Source organism: Camelus bactrianus, chromosome 9 (assembly GCF_048773025.1).
Source record: "Camelus bactrianus isolate YW-2024 breed Bactrian camel chromosome 9, ASM4877302v1, whole genome shotgun sequence".
Taxonomy (NCBI): domain Eukaryota; kingdom Metazoa; phylum Chordata; class Mammalia; order Artiodactyla; family Camelidae; genus Camelus; species Camelus bactrianus.
In genome coordinates this window covers 29,041,757-29,066,925 of record NC_133547.1, presented here as the reverse complement: position 1 = coordinate 29,066,925, position 25,169 = coordinate 29,041,757, and the positions used below count along the sequence as shown (strand labels likewise).

Sequence of the window (25,169 nt, the reverse complement as noted above, 5' to 3'; positions counted from 1 at the left end):
TCAACGAACATTTTTGAGTTCCTACTATTTGCCAGCCCCAGCTCTAGCCACTGGAGCTTGACAATGAACAAAACAGACAAAAATTTCCTGCCCTCATGGAACTTACATCCTAGCAGCAGAGACATACAATAAAAAAGTTAGTATATAAACTAAATAATGCAATTGATAGTGCTAAGTGCTAAGGATAAAAGTAAAGCCAAGAAAGTGGGCAGTGTGTGTGTGTAGGAGATGCTATTTTAAATTGAGTGGCAATGGAAAGTCTCACTGAGAAGGTATCTGCTAAAAGACTGACAAATGGGAAGGAGTAAACAGCGGGGCTACACAGGGAAAGAGAATTCCAGGCAGGGGAACAGCAATCGCAAAAGCCCTAAAGCGGAATGCCTGACCAATGATGCTAACGTGTCCAAAACTGAGAAGTATAATTAATTACACGGTCTACACCCAGTTTCCCCCAGCAGACCACAGACAGCTACACAGTTCTGAGAAAATAACCAGCATCTGCTGCTTTCTGCACACAGCTGCTTTTCCTGGCAAATCCTTTAAGGCCTTCTTTACCTATGATTGCTTAAGCGTTTCGTTTTTACTCTGAGGATCCATATAAGGCCAGCCCCTTCAACATCCACACACATTTCATCCTAAGGGTCTCCTTCAATTTCCAGCCCCTCACCTGACTCATGCTTGTAATTCGCAGAACATTCAGTGAGCGTATGAAACAGGAAGGTAAAGCCAACCCCTTTCAGAGCTTGCTTTGAAAGGAGCAGACCCCAGGAAGGAAAGCGGAATTCAGTGCGCAGGAAAGCTGTAGGGGGGTCAGCGGGAGAGAGTACAGGGGGTAGAATCTAAAGATGTGAGAACATCCAGGGGTAGAGAGAAGACCCAGCGACAGGCCGCAGGGCTGAGGCTCAGCGAAAAACAGCCAACAAATCTCCAACAGCGAGAATATCCAAGAAACTTGTAAAAAAAAAAAAAAAAAAAAAAGGATGTCTCCATTTTAAGCTGTTCACTGCCACCAAATAATCCCTGTCACTACTCTCACGTTTTCAGTAAAACTCTACCACAAACACCTGCTTTGTGACTGATGCTTTAGAGGAATCAAGGCAGATACCAAAATGACAGGCTCAAGAGACAAGATATAAGTCGGATCTAAAATAGAGCAGAAACAGAGAAGGAAAGTTAGGCATGACTGAGAGAAACACAGCTCCCTGAAACTTCTCAGAAATATTTGGGGGAGGAAACTGTGTGCCCACCATCTATCAGCTGGGGCTTTGGAAAGGATGAAGGACCACTCCGTAAGCTGGTGGACAAGGCTACACTGACGGCGAACAGCTAGATCACACCCAGTCAGGCAGTGAATAGATGAAACAAGAAAAGTACCTAAGTTCACGGTTCAGAGGTTAAAGGGGGATGATCATCATTCAGATCAAGAGCTGCTTCAAAATACTTCATGGAAAAGGTGGCCCTGACCTAACTCTTAAAGGATAAGAGCTAAAGAACAGAGGACAGAGAGAGAGATATTCCAGGTGTGGCTAATATTATGAATAAGCCTCCAAAGCCAGGAATGAGTGCAGTCTGTTCAAAGAGCAGGTCAGAAACTGGCCTACTTGTAACAGAGAGTAGTCATTGGCAAGAAATGGCATGTAAGGTTAGCCAGGTAAGGGGAGACCAGATAAAGAAAGGCTCTGAAATCCAGCATGAGAAATCTGAACTTTGGCAAGGATCCATGGGGAGGGAAAGGAAACTGCTTTGTTCTGTTTTTGTTCTTCATTTGATTTATTTAGATCATAAAACAGCTTAACAATCCCACTCCTAGGCATCTATCCAGAGGGAACTCTAACTCAGAAGGACAGATGCACCCCATCTTCAGAGCGGTGCTATCACAATAGCCAAGACAGGGAAACAACCTAGATATCGACTGACAGATGACTGCATATTTAGACAATGGAATACTACTCTGCCATAAAAAAGAATAAAATCATGTCATTTGCAGCAACATGGATGGACCTGGAGATAGTCATTTTAAGTGAAGCTAGAAAGAGAAAGAAAAATACCATATGATATCACTTACAAGTGGAATCTAAAAAAAAAAAAAAAAAGACAAATGAATTTATTTACAAAACAGAAACAGACTCACAGACATAGATAACAAACTTATGGTCACCAAGGGGAAAAGGAGTAGGAAGGGATAAATGGGGAGTTTGAGATTTGCAGATAATAATTACTATATATAAAATAGATAAGCAAGTTTCTACTGTATTGCACAGGGAACTATATTCAATACCTTGCAGTGACCTACAATGAAAAAGAATATAAAGGAATCAAAAAGGAATATATGTATGTATATGTATGACCGAAACACCATGCTGTACACCAGAAATTGACACAACATTGTAAACTGACTATATTTCAATTAAAAAAAAAAAAAGGAAAAAAATAGTTTGGCAATGTAGACCAGTCCCTTCCCTGCCTTCTAAAAGTGGTCCACTGATTTCCCAACCCCCAGCACGTGTTTTACAATCTCAAGTACACAACTGTCACTTCTCCGAAGATAACATCTCTACTCATGTATGCTGGTGTCTCTAATTGCCTGCCCATCACCCTTCAACTATCCTACATCATCTGCCACTCTATACTTACTGAATGTCTATCCCTTAACATGTGCAAACGAGGAATTTAAAGATGACTCAGCTCATGCCCGCCAGAAACTCAGAGTCTGACCCAAGCAGAAGCCAAGAAAATAAACTAGGACCACATAGCGTGGTAACCAGAGTAGAGGAATGCTTAGAGCAGCATGAGAGCAGAGGAAGTAACAACAGTTTGGAGATCAGAAAAAGACAGAAAACATCTAAGAGAAAGTGCTAAATGAACTGAATCTTGAAGGAAAATAAGCATCAAAGGGTGGGGAGAAGTGGAGATGACAGTGACCACAAGCAGACTGCAACGGCCGGGCAGAGCCTGTCCGACTCAGAGACTTAACTCCATACAGCCCGCCAAGTAGGAGAAGTGGTGAAGGACCAGATCGTGAACACCATTCTCTCATACTAAGAATTTTGTGTTTTAGAATAGCAGAAAGATTTTAATGAAGAAATAACACGTTCGTATTTCTGTTTCTTAAAAAGAACTCTAGTGGTAGCAGAAGATGGACTGAAACAGCACCACCACCAAGCTTCCTCCTCTCACAAAATGCTACAAAATCTGATAAAGGCTGCTATTAACATTCAATTTAGCTCCAGTTATTCATTCCTACCCCCTTTCTAGGTTTAGCTAACATCCTTCATAAAACCTTCCCTAATTCTTTCTAAAACACATTAATCTCTTCATTCTCAGAATTTCTACGGCATGACTACCTGTACACTGCATAGCCATCATCTTACATTTTTAACAAATTCCCATCTAAAAATGTCAAATATTTCCTGAATGTATGTGTAATACACACACACAAACACACACCCCTGTCTCCACCCCACAGCACCTAGCACAGTAATAAAACAATCTGAAACAGATACTTCCTTTGAACTGAATACACGGTCTCCTTTATTCATAAGTAAAAAGATTCCACTGTTTGTCATAAGTAATAAACAAAATTAGATGTATGATTAAGCAAAACTAGGGTGAAAAAGAGTACAGTGGTCATGGGGAATGGAAACAAGGGAGCTTTCTGGGGAGATAAAAATGTTCTAATTTATGAAAAGGACATTTACACTATTGTATCCACTTAAAAAATGTATATGATGCATACAGTTCAATACATATAAATTTTACCTAAAAAGCTGTAAAAATAAGGGGTAGGGAGCAAAGAACTACAGATGAAACAAGAATGGTACAATGTTGGTGGTACTTCTTGTTTAAAGTGTACAGGGGGTCCATTATATTATTCTGCTTACTTTGAATATGTGTGTAATTTTCCATAATAAAAATTCAAACATATGTATATATATAAAAACTCATATATATATATATGTGTACATATATATATAATCTAACATATGATTTGACTGGGTAGAATGACTGCATTAACAAAACTAAGAAATTACTCAGAACATTAAATTACTCCTTCTCCCAATGTCTGGAATTTATGACACTGTAACTTGTAAAGTAGTTCTATTAGTTTTATTGCCCATCTGATTCTAAGGAATATTCTCCAAAACAAATCTACTGTTAATAGCACAGACGAAAAAAGCACAAGTAGTCACAGGTTCCTTCATTAGGCACTAGACAGTAAAATTAATTAGCTCTGTTAGCAAAGATACCCCGAAAACCAGTAAAATACAGTTAGAATTTTCTAATCTTCAAAGTGCGATGCCAAGACAGTGACTGAAAGATATCTAAAAGATTCTGGAAGTATATTACCTATAAAGATAGACTCAACACCATTCTTAATGGTTTTAAAATAATTCAATCATTTTATCTCAGTGATTTAAACTTCATGCTTATCTGCTCATAATTTGCACTCCCCTCTCACAAACTATTTAATTTTTTCCTTACTCCTGTCAGTGCAAAAGATTAACAACAATCTTTCATTCAGTAAATTAACTGTTGCATAATTTAATCCCCCCAAAAAGTTCACAAAGTTTCTCAAAAGGAGATTTTAAAGTATTTTATATAATAATGAACACAAAAAATTGCTTAATAAGAGATTCCACTATACTGTTTTGCTATTATTGCTACTATTTCCCATCAGATTATGCTTAAAATTTCCCTTACTTAATAAGCTATGGCCTTATTAATCAGTAACTACTTTAGCTGTGACAGGAAGGGGCTTGAAGAGAGCTTCTGGGGTGTTAATAATGTTCTTATCTGGGTGGAGATCTAGGTGATGATTACATGGGTGAGTTCCATTTGTGAAAATTCTTCAAGCTCTACACTTAAGTGTATTTTTCTACAAGTATATAATACTCCAACAAAGCAAAGTTTAAACAAACAAACAAACAAAGAGCAAAAACGCAAGCCAGAGCTGTTAGGTTTGTCTTCAAGTCTCCCTCATACTAGAACACCTGCTCTACGACTGAAACATGTCTCGGGAAAAATGTAACTCAAGGTTATTTTATAGCATTCAATGTTTTCTATTGCCATATTCCTTGATAACAAATAACTTCCATTAGCAAGTGGGAGCTCAAAGCATACAATCTAATAGAAAATTTTGTTTATATTTCCCAGAATAAATCATTTCAAAAGTGAACTGAATAGAAGAAAAGTGAATAGGTACTGCATTGTCCAGACAAGATGTATATCACTTTCAACTTCATTAAGTAGATTTAGGAAGGAAAAGAAAGACCAACGCTCCAGACTTCAATAAGTTAAGGAAGTCAGGAGGTTAGTAAGAATTTCATGCGAAGGAAGGCCACGTAGTGTTTCAGTCCAAAGGCTAATGTAAACCAGATACACTAGGTAAATCAAAACAGAAGGCAACAGCACCTGCGCAGAGAAACTAATGAAATAAAACGCATGAAAGCACGATGCGAAGATTTAATATGAAATATCCAATGGTGCCAAGAATGCTTGGCAAGTATCCTTTTCTCATTCATTCGCTTAAGGCAAGCGACTCCCAGCAAATAAAAAATTGTCTGTAACCTCACAACAGGCACTCAATTCTCTCTCTTCCTTCTTATAATCTTCTAATCTCCCAAAGTTAAGTCTAAACACTAAAATTCTCCAGGGGGGAAACAATACAGTATAAATAAAAAGGTTCTTGACCCTTATTTAAGACACATTTTCACCTTCCACCTGCAGAGCCAGGGAACCGATCTAGCCTTTCCGGGTGAAATGCCAGGGCGTCCACTGACCAACTCCAAGCGGACCCCACTTTAGAAAGTAACTTTGCAAAGTGGACCCAGGATAGTTCACAAGACCCATCCCTCGCGACTTACCAACAGCAGCTACTAAGGAATCGTGCCAAACCTCATCCAATGACTTGGACAACAGCCTCAAGCCCGGTGAGTTCAATCCCCATCCTTAAGTCACACACACACACGTCCACAAAGCAAACCCACAGTCTGACAGATGAGATGGCAAACCCACAACACACCCAGAAAGTTGATGCAGAAACGAGGCGGTCTGGGGAGGACTCGGGGGCCGACCCCTCGGGGCAGAGGCACAGGTTCGCCAGCGGGCGCAGGAGAAAGACTGGCAGCCCCGGGGGCAGAGTGAGCGAGCCCAGTGGCCGCCGGCGCCGCGGGGACACCGGGACGCCCTGACGCTGGAACCCGGCGGCGGCCGCCCCCTCGCCGCTCGGTCTCGCCGGGCAAAGCGACCCGTCCGCCAAGCGAGGAAGGAGAGCGCGCAAGGAGCGCCCGCGGGGGCCCGGGGAGGCGGCCCGGCCACGGCCTTCTTACCCGTGCAGGCCGAGGGCGCGGCGCCGCTTGTGCAGCAGGCAGAGCAGCAGAAAGGCGGCCCCCGCCAGCGAAGAGTTTCGCACCGTCAGGTACTTGCTGAAGGCCGCCATGGCACAGTCCGCGAGAGCGCGCCGGGGACGGGGACGGGGACGGGGACGCGGCGGCGGCGGCAACCTAAGTGCAGGAAGCGCGGGGGCGGCTGGGAGGAGGGGAGCGCGCGGAGGGAGGGCGGTGCCGGGCGCGCTGGACCGCCCCTGGGCGCGCGCCGCCGCGCCGGAGCCCCCGCGGACTTCGCCTCGGCGGGAGCGCGCGCAGGCGCAGGCGCCGCCGAGGCTGGAACAGCCCCGGGGCGCGCTCTGCGCACGCGCGGACCCTCGCAGGGTCGCCGGGAACGCGGGCGCGAAGACGCCCCCCGAGCTTCCTGCTGCGGCCCCCAGCTCCTGCGACGCCTTGTTGTCGCCCCCGCCTCAGCCTTGACCTCCCCCTCGCCGCGCCATACACGCGCGGGCTTTCACAAGTAACTGGAAGAGCGGGCCTGGCCTGCGCCGGGGGTTTGGTGGGACCTGCCGCCCCACCCGCCGTGATGGGCCGTTACCACCCTCTTAAAGGAGCCCGGGAGGAAGGGATGCGGCCCCAGCGGGGACTGCACAGAACTGAGCGCACAGCCGTCGTCTAGACCAGCGTAACTGTCCGGAGCTCTGCAGAGGGGTACCGAAATGTGGGAAGAGTGACTACACTTTTCCAAGCCGTGATTTAGAATGTCTGGGGGATTGTGAAATTGGCTTGGTGGATGGAGTCCGTGAGTTGTTTTTTTTTTTTTTTTTAATGAAAGGGAAGAATAGAACACAATAGAGAAATCTGAGTGCATCGCGTGTGACGGAGTTGTTTCGATAAATTTTTATTCCAGTCTTGAATCTGTCTGCCCCGGGGAGTGATACAAAATGTATTTCTTAATATAAATCTTATCAAACGAAAAGCTTGAGAAACACTGTTCTTTGCAAAGAAACATTTAAACACAACAGGCGTGCATTGTATTAGTGCTGGCCTTACTCCCAGAATTAGAAGGGCCTTACAGATTACAGCATTCTTCTGTTGGGCCCTGGGATACAGAAATCCTTATCCTTAGCATTTAGACTAGCATGTGTACAGTGCCTAGCGAGTCCCTGTCCTCAGCTGAGGAAACCAGAGAAAAGCAAGTGTGTCAGAAAGTAAGAAGGTAAACCTCGCATAATACACACACATTAAGTAGCCCACATTAACGTAACGCACAAAACAGTTTACTCAGTGTCTTCTCTAAAAATAGGTAGTTGCCTAACACAGATTACAAAAATCACAAGGACCCCAGATATAGTAGTATGTGGGTGTGTGTGCGTGTAGCTGTGTTCAACTGTCTATAAATTTTGCTAAAGTGAAACTTCTAAATTCTTCATTTGCTATGTTGATACTTTCATTATCTCTTTAACAGGTAATTAGGTCTATTGGGCACCGAGAATACAAGGATGAACAAATCACAATCTCTATTCTGCAGAGGCTGGTAGAGAAGAAAAAACATGAAAAAAGAATTATAAATGTGGAAAGTACCACAATAGGGGTATGCACAAGGCACTGGGACAGCACAAAAGAAAAAAGTGCTTCATTTTGAAATTTTCAGTTAAGGTTTGATACAGAAGGTGATTTTGTAGCTGAGTCAGAAAGGACCAAGGGAGTCACTTGGGAAGACAAGAGAGGAAATGGGGAAATTACTAACTTCACTAATAAATTGCACAGTACTATGAAAGTGTTAGGAACCTTGGAATAAAATGACTGTATCATCTTGGAGTTTGTAGCAGTAAAGGAAATGCAGCATGCAAGATTAGTGCAAAATATATCTATTTAGTAAATTGATTATATTTCAAAGGAAAGATATTTAGGAAGTAGACTATAGGTGAAAGATAAGAATGACTCACTGGACAAGATATTCTAAAAGGTACCCTTGTTCAAGAAGCATGAGTGATTCTTGAAAAATGAAATTAGGTAATACGAGCTCAAATAATTTTGCTGCTCATAAAGCCCATTAGATAAAGACCATCAGGAGCAAACCTGTAACCCAGCAAGGTTAGGTTTATTGCCACAGCAAACACCACCACACAGCAGAGGAACCATGCGCATGTCTCCAAAAAACAGAAGAAATGGGGACCATTATAGTGTTGGGGGAAGGGAAGAGTTTAGGTAGATTCTAAATGAAATAGTGCTTAACAGACTCAGAGCAAATCAGATCTGTGTGCAAAGGGATTAATATCAAAGCTGGATGAGAATCAGACTAAAGGTTCTATTTCCTTGAAAGATAAATTTAAGATTAATGTAGAATATTGTGTCCCCAGGCACCTTATCTGACCCTCTGCACTGAAAATTGAGGCTGCTTCTCTAAGTTAAAGTGGCTTGGGTGGTTTACATCCTCCAGGCAAGAAAGGAATGTTCTGTTCCTACTAATATGAGTTCCAGACAATGAAGTTTCCATCAACCTAGGATTTTAGAAAGTTCCTTAGCACTGTGTCCTTTGATGATTACCCAAAGCAATTTTTCAGATTCACACTTTACAATACTAAATAATTAAGAAAAAATGTGATTTTTATTGGGAGATCTCAAGGAGCTTTCATTTTTAAAGAATCTGAACTGCTAACAAGGGAGAGGAGACCAGTATATGGAGTTAGGGAATGTAGGAAGCCTGTTGAAGAGATGTTGTGTCAGCCAGCCTCCAACACTGTCCCTAATAATCCTTGCTTCCTGGTGTTCGTGCCTTTGTGTAATCTTCCTCACGTGAGGGCTGATCTGTGTGCACAAGGGAGTACAGCAGAGGTGACGGTATGTGACCCCTGAGACCCTTGAGCACTGTGGCTCCCGCCTTGGTCTCCTGAATTGTTTGCTCTCAGGGAAGCCAGCTGCCACAGAGAACAGTCAGACAGCCCTGGGGAAGACTCGAGGACACCCACCAGGAGCCAGCTCCACGTTGCTAGCCTTGGGAGCAGGTCTTGCGTCCCCAGTCAAGCCTTAGGTGCCTGCAGCCTCGTAAACAACCCCGAGCCCAAACACTCAACGCAGGTGTCGCACTCCTGACTCACACCCACTGCGGGAGATAATAAGTGCTGATCATTGTTCTCAGCTATGAAATTTTGGGGTCATTTGTTCTACAACTGATGTGACTTGATCCAAGCCTTAAAAAACAGGTAGACAAAAGGGGCTTTAGGAGAAGATGTAATAGGGGCAAAGCTATTGAGACAAGAAGGTACAAAGCATATTCTGGAAGACGATCAAGTCTGGTGTGGATGGAGGTTCGAGAAGAGGTGTGAGATGGAGAAAAGGATGAAATGTTTCATGGAAGTCAACTTGTGGAAGATCTGAAACACCAAGTTAACCAGGTGGGATTTCATTCTGCATGTAAGAGGGAGTATTGCAGGTTTGGGGGAAGGGCAGTGACCTCAGCTATCACTTAAGGAAGACCATGCTAGTGGCAGTGTGTAGGCTGGATTGAAGGAGGAAGCATCAAATAGAGAGACCAGTTTGAACACTCTTGAAATAATCTAGGTAAAAAGTTGTGAGCATCTGAGTCAGAGCAGCACAGAGTAAACAGGAAGGAGAGGACTTTGTGGGTTCAAATTGGATGGGAATGGGTGAGATTGTTATTTAGTAGGAAGAAAAAAAAGATTTAATTAACTCTGAGATTTCCTGGTTGAGTGCCTGAGAGGATGATAATATTTACCAGAGGGCAGGGGCACATAAATGGCACATACCGTCAGGAAAGGTAACGAGATGCAGATGAATTAATGCCTCATGAGTTCCTCATAACTAAGATAAAACCCAAGATCCTTAACATCTCACACAAAGGCAGTAGTGATGTAAGCTCTGAATTCTATTCCTTCGACCTGAAATGCCAATCCCTTCCTGCCCTAACATCCTTTAAAACAAAGCTTTAATGGTCTCCTACCCCAAACTGTCTTTTCTGGCCACTTCCCCCTACCCACTGCCAAGTTAATCCTTCCCTCTTTTGTACTACTTCTGTTTCAGGTGCAAGTCTATTAATGTATAGTAGGTATCTGGAGAGGCAGATCTTAAAACTTTTTAAAAGAGAAACTGATAATCGTTTATTTGAAAAGGTAAACAAAGAACAGTTCATCTTTGCTTAGAAAAGAGTCACTTGAAAAACCTGTGTTACTGATACAAATAGAAGGAGAGTTAGGTACACATTGCTCTGGCCAAAGTACGTAAAAGGACATCGTGACAAGACCATTCCTCCAAAGAGCCCTCATTAGCCCAAATCAGCAATGGGAACATTTACCTAGTAGAGCCTCCTGGGAAGAAAGGCTGGGATCTTAACCTCTTTCCTTTTGAAGTTCAACATTATTAGAACCTTCCGATAGACTGAGGTACTGCCGTCTCCCAGGTTTAGGCTCCTAAAGAGAAACTCTCAGAGGAAACAAGAAGTCTGGGCTGGTGAGCTAGTTCATCAGCAGAGCCTTGTGGCCACAAGGAGACCTGGTTCCAACTGAGTATTTGACTAAGCCATGAAGGCCATCCCAATTCAGGCATCTTGGACTATCCTTGTTCTTTGGGAACAACATACAAGCATAGAGAAATCTTGAGAGCCCATGCTTCGACCGCTCTACAACTTGTGCATCTGGGACATCCTGGCAGGAGAGCAAGGATACTCAGAAGAGGAGAGCCAGCTGAAAGTGGCAACACCTGTTGGCAGCCAAAGGCCTTTGGCGGCTGAAACTCCAGTCAACAATTACTTGGAAGCTTTAGTTCCCACTCTCACCTAGAGAGAAGTCTAACTGCTCTGGGCTGAATTGACATCTGTGGCTTTTGGTGAATTAGATGAGAAAGCCTCAAGAGTAAGATACTGGATTTCCTTGTTAGGGCCTAAGTCAGGCAATTAATTGGAAAAATAAACGACATAAAGTGATACGTGACTTTGACCGCAAACTAATGAAGCAGGTCATATTGATTAAAAACACTCTCACGCAATTATGCTTTTTGTTTCTTTAGAGTTGGTGTATCCTCAGACCCTGCAGAGTGTTGGCACAGAGCAGACACTAGTAAGTGCTTGTTAAACTGAACAATGTTTTGGGATGTTGAGGAATGCTCAGTGGAAATGTCCAGTAGGTAATCAGAAAATTAAGACCTAGTCCTTAGGGAAAAAGATCAGTACTAAACATTCACATGAAAATATTTGGTAGTGACTTACTATGTGCCAGGAACTGGAGTATTGGTGAGAAAAACAGAATAGTTCTCACCCAGAACAGTCTAGGAGAGGAACAGATACTAAGCAAATAATCAAATAAATATAAAGTCCCAAATATAATAAGAGTTTCAAATATACATTTAGAAAAAATATGTATGGATTTTGAGGTCTTCCGTACACAAATCAGGGGAAGGCTTGAAACTGAATAAGAATGAGAAGAATAGGCAATTGAGAAGTGGGACATAATCCTATGAAACAGCTACATTTTAGGGCTGGAAGAAGGAAGAGGAGCCAGGATAGTGAGATAATTTAAAAGGTAGTATGGGAACCCAGAGGCATGAAGATCACAGAAGTCAAAATGGAAGAGAGTTTCCAGAAGGATATAGGAGTGTTAATTCAGATTATCAGTAAGTATTGGGGATACAATCCTTCATGAAGCCTTTTCTGGACTCTCTTTTCCTCTCTTTGGTGTCCCCAGTCTACAGATTCAATGCCAGCCTTATCAAATTACCAATGGCATTTTTCACAAAAATAGGACAAAAAATTAAGTTTTATATGGAAACACAAAAGACCTCGAATGGCCAAAACAGTCTTAAGAAAGTAGAACAGAGCTGGAGGAACCACACTCCCTGTCTTCAGACTTTATTACAATGCTACAGGCATCAAAAGAGTGTGGCACTGGCACAAAAACAGACACATTGATCAGTGGAACAGGACAGAGAACCCAGAAATTATCCACTCACTTATGGTCAATTAACCTATGACAAAAGAGGCAAGAATATACAATGGAGAAAAGACAGTCTCTTCAATAAGTGGTGCTGGGAAAACTGGACAGCGACATGTAAAAGAATGAAATTAAAACATTTTTCTAAAAACCACATACAAAAATAAACTCAAAATGGAGTAAAGACCTAAATGTAAGATCTGAAAGCGTAAAATTCTTGGAAGAGAACATGGAATACTCTTGGACATGAATCATAACAAGATGTTTTTGGATCTGTCTCCTAAAGCAAAAGAAATAAGCAAAATAGACAAAGATAAATAAATGGGACCTGATTAAACTTTAAGCTTTTGCACAGCAAAGAAACCCATAAACAAAATAGAAAGACAAGCTCTGGACTGGGAGAAAATATTTGCAAACAATGCTATCAACAAAGGATTAATTTCCAAAATATACAGACAGCTTATATAGCTTAATGTTTTTTAAAAAACCAAGCCACCAAACCGTTTTTCACAGCAACTGAACCATTTTATATTTCTACCAGCAATGAATGAGGGTTCCAATTTCTCCATATTCTCACCAACACCTATTTTTGCTCGTTTGTTTATTTTTGATTACAGCCATCCTAGTGAGTGTGAGTAGTATCTTATTGCGGTAATGATTTGTATTTTTCTAGTAATTAATGATGTTGAGAATCTTTTCATTTGCTTGTTGCCCATTTGTGTATCTTCTTTGGAGAAATGTCTGCTCAAGTCCTTTGCCGTTTTTAAAATTGGGTTGTCTTTTTGTTGTTGAGTTGTAAGAGTTCTTTATGTATTCTGGATACTAGATCTTTATCAGATATATGGTTTTCAAATAATTTCTCTCATTCTTCAGGCTCTCTTTTCACTTTCTTGATAATGTACCTTAACGCACAAAAGTTTTTAATTTTAATCAAGTCCAATTTATCTATTTTTTCTTTTGTTGCTTGTGCTTTTGCAACATATCTAAGAATCCATTGCCAAATCCAAGGTCATGAAGATTTATATTATACTTTCCTCTAGGTGTTTTATAGCTTTAACTCTTACATTGAGATCTTTAATCCATTTTGAGTTAATATTTGCATGTGGCATGAAGTAGTTACCTAATTTTGTTCTCTTGTATGTGGATATCCAGTTGTCCCAGAACTATTTTTGAACCTATTGTATTTTTTAAATGAACTTTAAGTATAAAACAAATAGAGAAACTTAGTCTTCTCAGACATTCCTCCTTTTGGGGGTGTCCAAGTCCTGGGGTCTAATATCTCACTAAGGAATTGTAGAGGCCCCTTCACTTACCAGTTGTCTGTCTGCACTAGCCGTGTCTAACACGTCATTGTCTCAGCCTGCACAGGAGACCTTGGATGAAGCTGGGGATCTTCTGACCTGGCATCCAGCTAACCTGGTACACTGTGCAGTTAAAGAACCCTGCTCTCCTCAATCCTTGGGCAGGATCTATTTATTCTCTTTAAACTCCAGTCTCAGTTTAAGCTTTAACAGTCAAAAGTCATGAAGCCACCCTACCAAGCCCTGCTGAAGTGGTGAAGCATAAAGCTTGCTCCAGGAACGGGAAAGGAAAAGGGAAAATGATAGGGGGAAAACATACACTGGCATCTCAAGAAATTATCCTGCTACACATGCATGGGGAACCTACCTACAGGAAATTCAAAAGTAAGTAAGCTAGTCCCCATCCTCTTGAAATTAACAACGGAAGGGCAAACACAGGGCAGAGCGTTACAGGGAGCCTAGTGTCTGTTAACACTTGTTTCTACATTTGCTCTTCATTCACATTTCCTTTAGTTCTCTATCTGGTCCGCTGTACCCCACACTCGGATGCTCAGTTCCAACCATTTTTAAGCAAATTCTCATTGAAATAGTAGTTATAGGTTTTTTTTTTCCTGCAATATTGTGTTAGTTTCAGGTGTACAGCAAAGTGATTCAGTTATACATACATAGTATATTCTTTTTCAGATTCTTTACCATTATAGGTTATTACAAGATATTCAATGCAGTTCCCTGTGCTATACAGTAGTTCCTTGTTGTTTATTTTATAAATAGTGGTTTATGTATATTGATCCCAAACTCCTAATTTATCCCACTCCTCTCCTGCTTTCCCCTTTGGTAACCATAAATTTGTTTTCTCTGTGAGTCTCTTTCTGTTTTGTAAGTTCATTTGTACTATTTTTTTTAGATTTCACATATAAGTGATATCATATGATGTTTGTCCTTCTCTGTCTGACTTACTTCACTTAATATGATAATCTCTAGGTCCATTCATGTTGCTGCAAAAGGCATTATTTCTTTTTAATGGCTGAGTAATATTCCATCACATGTATATACACCACAGCTTCTTTATCCTGTCATGTGTTGATGGACATTTAGGTTGCTTCCATGTCTTGGCTATTGTAAATAGTGCTACTATGAACATTGGGGTGTATGTATCTTTTAGCATTAGAGATTTCTTTGGATGTATACCCAGGAGTGGGATTGATGGGTCATAGGGTAAGTCCATTTTTAGTTTTTTAAGGACTCTCCACACTGATTTCCATAATGGCTGCACCAAGCTACATTCCCACCAACAGTGTAGGAGGGTTCCCTTTTCTCCATACCTTTCCAGCATGTATTATTTGTAGACTTTTTAATGCTGGTCATTCTGACCGGTGTGAGGTGATACCTCATTGTAGTTTTGGTTTGCATTTCTCTAATAATTAGAGATATTGAGCATCTTTTCATGTGCCAGCTATATGTCTTCTGTGGAGAAATGTCTGTTTAGGTCTTCTGCCCATTTTTTGATTGGGTCATTTGCATTTTTATATTAAGCTGTATAAGCTGTTTGTATATTTTGAAAATTAACCCCCGTCAGAAGTATTGTTTGCAAATATTTTCTCCAAGTCCATAGGTTGTCATTTCATTTTGTTTATAGTTTCCTTTGCTGTACAAAAGCTTTTAAGTTTAATTAGGTCCCATTTGTTTATTTTTGGTTTTATTTCCATTACTCTAGGAAAGAGATCCAAAAAAAAAAAAAAACATTGCTGCAATTTATATCAAGTAATTTTCTGCCTATGTTTCCCCTTAGGAGTTTTAGAGTATCCAGTCTTACATTTAGGTCTTTGATCCATTTTGAGTTTATTTTTGTATACGGTGTTCTAATTTCATTCTTTTACCTGCAGCTGTCCAGTTTTCCCAGCACCACTATTGAAGAGACTGTCTTTTCTCCATTGTATATTCTTGGCTCTTTTGTCATAAATTGACCATAAGTGATTGGGTGTATTTCTGGGTTCTCTGTCCTGTTCCACTGATCAATGTGTCTGTTTTGTGCCAATGCCACACTCTTTTTTCCTTCCTACTCTGGATTACTGTAGCTTTGTAGTAAAGTCTGAAGACAGGGAGTGTGGTTCCTCCAGCTCTGTTCTACTTTCTTAAGACTGTTTTGGCCATTCGAGGTCTTTTGTGTTTCCACATAAAACTTAAATTTTTTGTCCTATTTTTGTGAAAAATGCCATTGGTAATTTGATAGGGCTGGCACTGAATCTGTAGATTGCCTTGGATAGTATGGTCATTTTAACAGTGTTGATGCTTGCGATCCAAGAGCGCAGTATGTTTTTCCATCTGTTTGTGTCGTCTTCAGTTTCTTTCATCAGCGTCTTACAGTTTTCGGGCTGCAGGTCTTCTGCCTCCTTAGGTAGGGTTATTCCTAAGTATTTTGTTCTTTTTGATGCAGTGATAACTGGGGTTGTTTCCATAATTTCTCTTTCTGGTATTTCGTTGTTAGTGTGTAGACATGTAACAGGTATCTCTATATTAATTCTGTATCTAGCAACTTTACTGAATTCATCGCTGAGCCCCAGAATAGTAGTGATAGGCTTGGTGCCCTAGCTGAAGGCTAAACTCTCAGTCACCCACTTGTATATGGGATCCAGTCGACCAGACACAGCTCCTGGGCCTCAGTAAAGCTAAGTGTGACTCACTATTTGGCCGCGTGCCACCGTCTCCGTTTTAGGACTGGAGTGCTGGGACTGGACGCTGTGTTGAGGCATCTCAGCCCTCCTTCTCAGAAGCACAACTTTGCACAGTAACTTGGCCAGCCTAGCATCCTGCTCCTCAGTCCTTCTGTACGACATTGGCCATTGTCTGACTCCTGGACCCTTTACCACTGTGTGCCACCCACAGAGCAGAAACTTAAAAGGCTGCTAAAATTCGATGTGCCAGAAAAAAACATAATAAAGCCAGAAAGTTTTGAAATACAAAACTTGTTAAAAGGCTGATGAAGTCTTTATTATAATTTTTTAAAAAACTGCAGTGAGTACAGTTTTACCAATTTAGTTGATCCTTGAACAACACAGGTTTGAACTGCATGGGCCCACTTATACACAAATTTTTTTCAATAAATACAGTACCTGTATTTTCGTTTTACAGACCTTTAAGTTGTGTGGAGAAAAGTTTGTCTTCAGTAAGGGATTAGCAAGAATGGGACATTGTGCTGTACACCAGAAGCTGATACATTGTAATTGACTGTACTTCAATAAAGAAATAAACAAGGGGTCCCATATGTGGAATCAAAAGGACTAGGGTTTGAATCCTGATCCTATCCAGGCTATCTCCCCTTCCACCTTGAGTGCGTCATTCACGAATCCCCTTGCTTCTGAGGCAGAGCTGGCAGTGCCGCAGTGTTCAGCAGGGGGAGGGAGGGGTGGGGCCAGCACCCTCAGCCCCGCGTTGTTCGAGGGTCACCTGTGTAGCTATGGACAGTACTGGTAAATTTTGGGATTAAAAAAAATGTAAATTGGCTTATAATAAAAATGTGGATCCAAGTTAATTCATAGTACATTATTTCAATTGTCTGTTTATAAAATGTATCAAAGATCTATCAGTGATCTTTTAGGGAGAAAAGCCTAAAATAAAATATAAAACAGCTAAAAATATAAGGTGACTTATGATTTAATGTAAATGACCATAGGCAAAAATGCCTGAGAAGTTATAAAAAGGAGCAGATTAATATGAATGGCATTAGTACAGGGAAAAGCTCTATGAATGTTCCTTTTATAGAATCTTACTCTTACATAATGGTTGCAATATCCTTTCTTCTCCCTCTGAGACGATGAATGATAGCTCTTTATTTTTGAGTTGTCTTCTCTCTGCATGCTCTGTTCCCTCCAAGTTGTGATTTCTGTCATGCCTTTGTCTTCATATGAGATTTTCCCTGGGTGTCTGATGATCCTTGACTGTATGCTCATGACCCTCAAGAGTGTGAAACCATTTTTAAAGCACTGATTAAAAAGCAAAACACCGCCCGCATACAGGCATCATACTTTGTTCAGCGGACTTAGTTTACTATTTACTTCATGCCTTGGTTTCTCTTCCTGTATTTACTTGGGCCCTACTTTGTGAAACAGGCACAAGGTGATTCTTTAAATCGTAATGATGACTATGAAGGAGAAAGCTATAAACAGGCAAACATGAGCAGAAGATGCTAAAGCTACAACGGGCCTTTACATCTGGACCCATGGCCTTGTTTACAGGTGAAGAGAGTGAGTGAAGGAGAGACGCAGGGACTCGGCCAAGGTGCTGTGACTAATTAGTGACAGAACCAGTATAATCTTCCCTAGTCCATTATTTGTTTCTCTACTTTTCCTATTTCATTCCTCTGTAATGTAGTTACAGGAAGACAGATGCATTCGGAGTAGTGTCTTGATGTTGGTACCCACTTAGACTCAGATATTTCTGTTTAAAGTTGTCAACTCAAGACTTCAATAATCAAAACAAGATTGTTAGAAAATAAATTTAAAATGACACCACAGATAACTAATAATGAGATTCATTAAATAATTTAAGAATATTGCCAATTAAATACCTTTTTAAAGACAGCTATGCCTAGGAAAGTTGACATGACTCCCACCTCCTCATCCTTGGGAAGGTTTTGATTGTTTTGTTTAAAATTTTTGTTTGTTTATTTTTTGCTTGGAGGGTTAGGCCCATCTTTTGACCTATTCTATTCCCTTGGTTTTAATTAATTGTTTCCTAATATCCCTGATAGCATCTTAGAGCAGCTTTGTCCATAGTTTTATTTGTGTGACAGGGATGGATGGATATTTTTTCAAAATGATAAAATATCTCCACCTTACTCCTAAAGTCAGCTTCTTAATGAGGAAACTGGCAGCATTCTCCTTGAAGTCAGGAACAATAAAAATACCTGCTCTCTGCACTACTATTTAACATTGTCTGGAGGTCCTACCCAATGCAGTTAGACTACAGAAAGCAGTCAGAGGCAGAAAAATTGAAAAATAAGAAGTAAGTCTATCTATTTGCAGGAAAGATGATGGATCCCTGGAAAACCCTAGAATAGGAGTCAGCAAACTGTGGGCTACAGGTGAGATTCAGCCCTTCATCTGTTTTGTAAATAAAGTCTTAGTGGAACACAGCTATGTCTGCTCTTTTGTGACTAGTCTAGGGCTGCCTTTGCACTACAACGGCCGAGTTGAGCAGTTGTATCAGATCTTCAGACCCTCAGGTCTAACATATTTACTCTATGGTCCTTTATATAAAATGTCTGTCAATCTCTGCCCTAGAGAATCAATGATAAAATTATCTCAGACAATGAAAGAATTATAAAAGGTAGTAAGATACAAAATTATCATGCAAGAATTAATAACATTTCTATATACAAACCAGTTAGAAGATATAATGGACGAGAAAACCCCATTTACAATAGCAACAAAAAAGAAAAAATATTTAAGAATAAGCTCAATAAAAAATGTTCAAAACCTATATAAGGAGAGTTATAAAACATTCCCCAAGATAATTCTGAACAAATAGAAAAACATCCCTGTTCATGGTTAAGATGTTTCAACATAAATATGTCTGTTTTCCCTAAGTTAATTAGTAAACAGTGCAATTTCAAGAAAAATTCCAATGAGCTTTTTATGGAAGTAGATAAGGTTATCCTAAAGTTCATATGGGAAAATAAACACACAAGAATAGCTGAAAAGAAAGGGTTTAACCCTTTCAGGTATTATAACACACTATAAAATTGTGGTATTGACATATGAACAGACAGACCAATGGAATAGAACAGAAAATCAGAAATGGAGCCAACTGCATATAAAAATCTAGCATATGATAAAAGTAATATTTCATCACTGGATAAATGTGTATTTTTTAATAAGTGGTGTTGAGACAACTGGATAACCGCTTAAAAAAAAGATAAATTTAAATCCATTCCTCACATTGTACACCAAAATAAACTCCAAATAGATCAGGGATCTAAACATAAAAAATAAATTACAGAAGTACTGCAAGAAGAAATGGGTGAATTCTTCATAACCCAGGTATCAGAAAAGGCTTCCTAGCTATGACTAAAAGCCCAGATAAAATAAAAGAAAAAATTTGATAAATAGAAATAATGAAAGTTTGAAAACTTCATTATGTCAAAAAAATCAGCATAAGAAAAATAAAAAGGCAAGTGATATACTAGAAGAAAATATTTGCAACCTTCATTGCAGATAATCGGATAATCTCCCTAATCTATAAATAACATAAAACTGAAGGAGAAAAATCCTACAGAAAAATGGACAAATTAAAAAAATCAGACAACTTATAGAAAGATATAAAAATAGCCTTTAAACACATTGAAAGATGTTTAACTTCACTCATAATAAGAGAAATGCAAAATTAACTATACTAAAGTATAATTCTTACCCATACATTATCAAGAGTTCAGAAGCTTGGCAATGTTACTCTGTCACAAGGTTATGGGTAAAAGAGATACCCTCATACATCACTGTGGGAATGAAAAAAGAATTGAGGGAACTCTGGCAATACAGATACAAACACAAAATTATACATGTATTTACCCCCTGATCCAGAAATCTAAATTCTAGAAATTTAGATGCACAAGGATGTATACCACTTTCAAAAGTACAAAAATGCATATGCACAAGAATCTTTCTTGCAGCATTATTTGAAATCTCAAAGTAGTGGGAACTAATCAAAGACTCAAGCATAGGACATTGATTGAAGAATCTTTGGTACAGGCACACAGTGAATTCTATGCAGCTGTGAAAAATAATAGAGAAGATCTCTATGAATTGAAATGGAGTAATTTCAGGCGGTACAATTAAGTTAAAAAAAACAGAACTCATAGAGGATGTTACCTTTTATGTACAAAAGAAGAGAAAATAAGGATACATACATATATTTGCTTGTCTTTACAGAAAGAATCACTGAAGGAGAAACCAGATACCAATGAAAGTGGTGGCACAGAAGAGTGGGAGGAAGTAGCGTGGAAAGAATGTGAAGAGAGTATCACTTCTCTGAGGACATTTTTTGACTTGTGAAATTATGTTTATGTTCTACATTCTCAAAAATTAAATTCAACCACTGAGAATGGGGGAAAAAATGAAAAACTGAAAGCAAAAAAACCCCAAATTAACCTTTCAAATGAATACCATAACCACATTGGAAAAAGAATAAGGAAAGAAAGAGTCAGGAAGGAAAGAAGGAAGGAAGCCAATAACTAATAAAGAAACATTTGAGTACACACCCTCTGTCTTGGGCAGGGCGGAGGGTAGGAAAGAATTACAAGTGAATCCTCAGCCCGTTTTACAGATTTGTTCATTGTAGTAGTAAGGGCAAATACTGAAGCTGTTTTAGAATATATTATAGGATTGAACAGATGTATTGATGTTCTTGGGAGCTAGAGAGCTCACAGAGGAAGAAGGGACATACAAATACAGATTGGAAGAAGACAAGACAGAACCCTGAGAGGATGGATTGGAACTGGACGTCTCAGGTATGAATTTACGGTTTCTAAAATAGCGTATCAGGTGTGTGTGCACATATAAGTGCATGTACATCAGTATGTGTGAATATTTATTTGATTATGTCCATGGAAAGGGCTGAGAAGCAAAGATACTGGTAGCGATGATCATATCTACACCCTGCCCTTTAACACCATCCTTCACTAAGAGGAACCACGGCTCCTCAAAGCAATGACTAACACCAGGGATGGAGCAAGGTAGGTACAAGATGAGCCTGGAACATTTAGTTATGCCAGAAAGTAAGGGAGTGATTTTTAAAAAACTGATTGGGGAGTGTCACAAGAACCCAGCAACCATCTTGAAGAGACTCATTGCGGCCAAATCTGGGATAATTTGTGGGCCAGAATAAGTACAGTAATGAACTGTAAGCCATTGGAGAAACAGAAATGAATGAGTTCATACCTATAAGAAATAAATGAACAATAGTGCAGAGGAGAGCATTCTCGATTGCAGCTGAATATTGAGGGCCAGCTGTTAATGTGGAGGAGTAAGCAAGCTGGAAAATAATCATTTTGCAAAAATCACAGCAAAGATTGTTTCAGGCAGGAATCACCAATGGACACTAAATCTAGGAAGAAATTTTCATAAGAAAGAGAATATTTTCATGATCCTCAATTATCTCCCCACAGGCCACCTATTAATTACAACAGAGAAAAATTAGTTATTTAATAATGAATAAATTAGACAACATCTCGACTGGGCAATCCAAATGAACATCAGCAATGCAGGACAGGTGGGCAGCGCACGCCTCTGACTGCGCTACCTCGCGTCTTCTATGCAGTGTTCTGGTCTGGAATGCATCATGCGGACCTAATCATGAAGAAACACCAGAACAACCTGAAATGAGGAAGATTTTTTTAAAAGAAGATAAAAGGTGTAGCATATTTGTCAAAAATGTAATGTCATAAAGACAGAGAAAGGCTTTAGAAATATTCCAGATTAAAGGAGGCTGAAGAGCGGTGACAGTTAAAAGCAACAGTTACCTCTGCACTGGGTTTTGTGTTGCAGGAGGTAGGAACCTTTGTTGAGAACGTTATTGGGTCAATAACTAACAGAACTGGGATATAATTGATAGAGTAGAGTATTATACTGATGTTAACTTCACTGAAATTGGTAGCTACCCTGTGATTATATTAGAGAATGTCCACATTCTAAGGAAACATATAGTGAACTTTTTAGGGGTAAAGGGCCATAATTTTGGAGCAAAGGGCCTTTAAATGGTTCAGGGAAAACACACACACACACACACACACGCATAAAAAGAGAGAGCACACACACAAATGATAAACTAAGTTTAGATACTTTCAATGGATAAATCTGGATTAAGGGTGTATGAGTGTTTTTGTGCAACTTTAATTTTTGCTACTTTTGGTAAATTTGAAGTTATTTCAAAATAAGTTTTTTAAAAAGAGAAAAATTCAAGACTAATTCAAGAATACTCACCGTAGCTTTACTCACAGCAGCCTAAACCTAGACCCCCATGTTCATCAACAGAAGGACAAGTCAACAGACTGTGATCCATCCATACAATGGAACACTATTCAGCAGCGAAGAAGGAAGGACTGCTGATAAGTACAGCAACTTGGACGAGTCCCAGAAACACCGGATAAAAGAAGACACACGCACATGCACACATACGCACACACACACACACGCACACATACGTGTGTGCACGCACACATGCACCCACGCACACAGACACACACAACTTGACTCAATGACTATGAGGTGCAAGAACAGGCAAATACATGTGTGACAGGTCAGAGAGTGGGTGCATTTGGAAGTAGGGTGAAACTGACTACAAGATAGGATGAAGGGACTTTCTGGGGTGATGAAAATGATCTATATTTTGTTTGGGGTGGTGATTTCATGGGTATTTACAAATACCAAAACTCATCAAACTGAACCCTTAAGATCTGTACCTTTTATGGTCTATAAATTGTAACTCCAAGTAAATGAATAAATGTTAAACAAACAAGCGAATTTTTTTTAAGGGAGATATCTTAAGGGACATTCAGGTTGAAAGAGATGTTAAACATCTCTGGAATGTATTCCAATGTTAAGACCATTATGCCCTGAGAAAGACCCTGGGTGTCTAAAAATAGGAAAGGAAATAAATGATCTTAAGAAGATCTAGGGTATCTGAAAACATGGAAGGGAAATAATTTTTTTAACTTTTTTTATTGAGTTATAGTCATTTTACAATGTTGTGTCAAATTCCAGTGTAGAGCACAATGTTTCAGTTATACGTGAACATACATATATTCATTGTCACATTTTTTTTCACTGGATCTACCATAAGATCTTGTATCTATTTCCCTGTGCTGTACAGTATAATCTTGTTTATCTATTCTACATTTTGAAATCCCAGTCTGTCCCTTCCCACCCCACTGGAAGGGAAATAATTTATCTTAATCTTCTTGGAACCAAACCTTAGAATACTTAAGAATGTCCTGTGGGAGGTACGGTTAATTTCAAAACATAACTAACCGGTTTGTTGGTCCAGAGAGGTAGATGTGTACATGGCTACAGTGGGAAGGATGTCTAGGTTTCGCTGCGTGGGTTTTTTTCCATACATGTGAGGAGTGGCGCATCTTCACAGAACTGGGGCCTGTTTGGGCACCATTCGTATCCTGGTTCGCCCCCGCTGGGCGCCAGCCAGGGCTGCCACTACAAGTGTTAGCAAGTTCCACCAAGTTCAGGCATCCATCTCTAGCAGCACATGAAGGAGTTCGTTTTATTCAAGTGATAAAAGGATTAGTTCACAGAAACTACAATGCATAATAGAAATAATGTTAATTGAAATATCTGTGCCATAGTTCAAGTACCCACAGTCATTACGGCATAGTTTTATAACTGCAGCAGCTCCTCTGCTGTGGCTGCTGGTGACGCCTTCGTCCAGAGGCACTGGGGTGGTGTTCTGTTCCAGTCCTGTGGCAGCTCTGTGACTTTGGTCGGGCTGGCTCTGTGAGTTCTGTCCTTGACTTCTTTTGCTCTGGAGTGCCCCGCTGGTCCAGTTGAGGGGGTCGCTTCCTGTTGCCACAGCTAGCATACAAATTCTGGAGTTTGCCAGTCTTCTCAGTTCACCAAATTCAGTTTCAAGGGCACAGATTTTCTCAGTGATTCTTTTGTTGTTCTAGAATGTTGTGCTTCTAATTACTGTTACTGCAGTCTTTGCAAAACAGGGACTTCCATGAGAAAACCTCTGCTGGCGCTTGCTGTCTGTGAGCGTCTCTGTGAATCCTTACTAACCCCCGCTGCAGCCAGAGTGGAAGCGGTTTTTAACAGCCTTCCATGGCCTAACGTGGAAAGTAACGATCACCCTCCCCCGACACACAGCTGCCCTTTTACCTAGAGCTACAGCAGCTGAGGGCGAAGTGATCCGCTTACACCGCGCGGCGTTTCACGAGTCATCCATTTCACACTCACCCGTGTGTGGGTTGCAGATTGATCCGGATGAGAGTGCATGCCTTTGAACAAAAACCCCAGGAAGCGGACAGAAAAACGAGCAAGGGATCTTGAATCTGAGTTTCACCTCGTGTTTTTGTCATAAATAACTGTGCGACCTTAATCTCTGGTTCTCAGCTTGCTCGGACGTGAAATAAATAGTTCAGCACTGGCTGCCTCTGAGGGTGGGGCTTGGAGCTCCTGGGCCAGACAAGGACATACCGACGGAGACGAAAAGAGCCAAGAAGTAGACAGGCTCTTACATAAGGCTATTCACACGTGCAAATGCCTGAGAGAGAACTGTTGTTCATATTACACGTTTCTCTACCACTAAACAAAAGTATGTGTGTATTGCTTTTATACATTTTAAAAACACAAAAATTATAAACTAGAAAACTTTTGGAGAAGTTGATTTCTAACATCCTTTATTGCTTAAAAATGTTTATTATTAAAAATGTTACCAGAAGGTGTTAGGGCAGGGAAAGAATGTATGAAAACGCATGGCATCACTGCATGGGGGTGGAGGGAGAGCCGACCTACATCATTTGGGAAAAGAGTGTTTTTACTGGAAACTGGAAGACTAAAGACAAGGAGAACAGACCCAAAACACTGTATTTTACT

The 25,169-nt window shown here is 40.3% G+C and overlaps 1 protein-coding gene and 1 long non-coding RNA gene across 8 annotated transcripts in view; one reads left to right on the top strand and one right to left on the bottom strand.

Annotated features, from left to right (window-relative positions):
• Window positions 1–6,694, bottom strand: part of ABCD3 (ATP binding cassette subfamily D member 3) — a 63,959-nt gene extending 57,265 nt beyond the window's left edge. For all 3 annotated transcript variants that reach the window (XM_074369996.1, XM_074369995.1, XM_074369998.1), the window contains exon 1: window positions 6,330–6,694. In XM_074369996.1, coding sequence (XP_074226097.1) covers window positions 6,330–6,439 — 110 coding nt within the window. In that variant the 5' untranslated portion in view covers window positions 6,440–6,694. The remainder of the gene's footprint in view (window positions 1–6,329) is intronic.
• On the top strand, window positions 6,688–23,622 carry LOC105065328 (uncharacterized). Of its 5 annotated transcripts, none has more exons than XR_012509113.1 (4): window positions 6,688–7,128; window positions 7,795–9,724; window positions 10,371–13,956; window positions 20,496–23,622. It is a non-coding gene; the product is annotated as an uncharacterized LOC105065328 (long non-coding RNA). The 5 variants fall into 5 exon arrangements; XR_012509114.1 differs by having other exon boundaries at window positions 7,795–11,401; window positions 13,631–13,956; XR_012509112.1 differs by having other exon boundaries at window positions 7,795–13,956; window positions 20,496–21,073; window positions 21,731–23,622.
• Window positions 23,623–25,169: the final 1,547 nt, after the last annotated feature.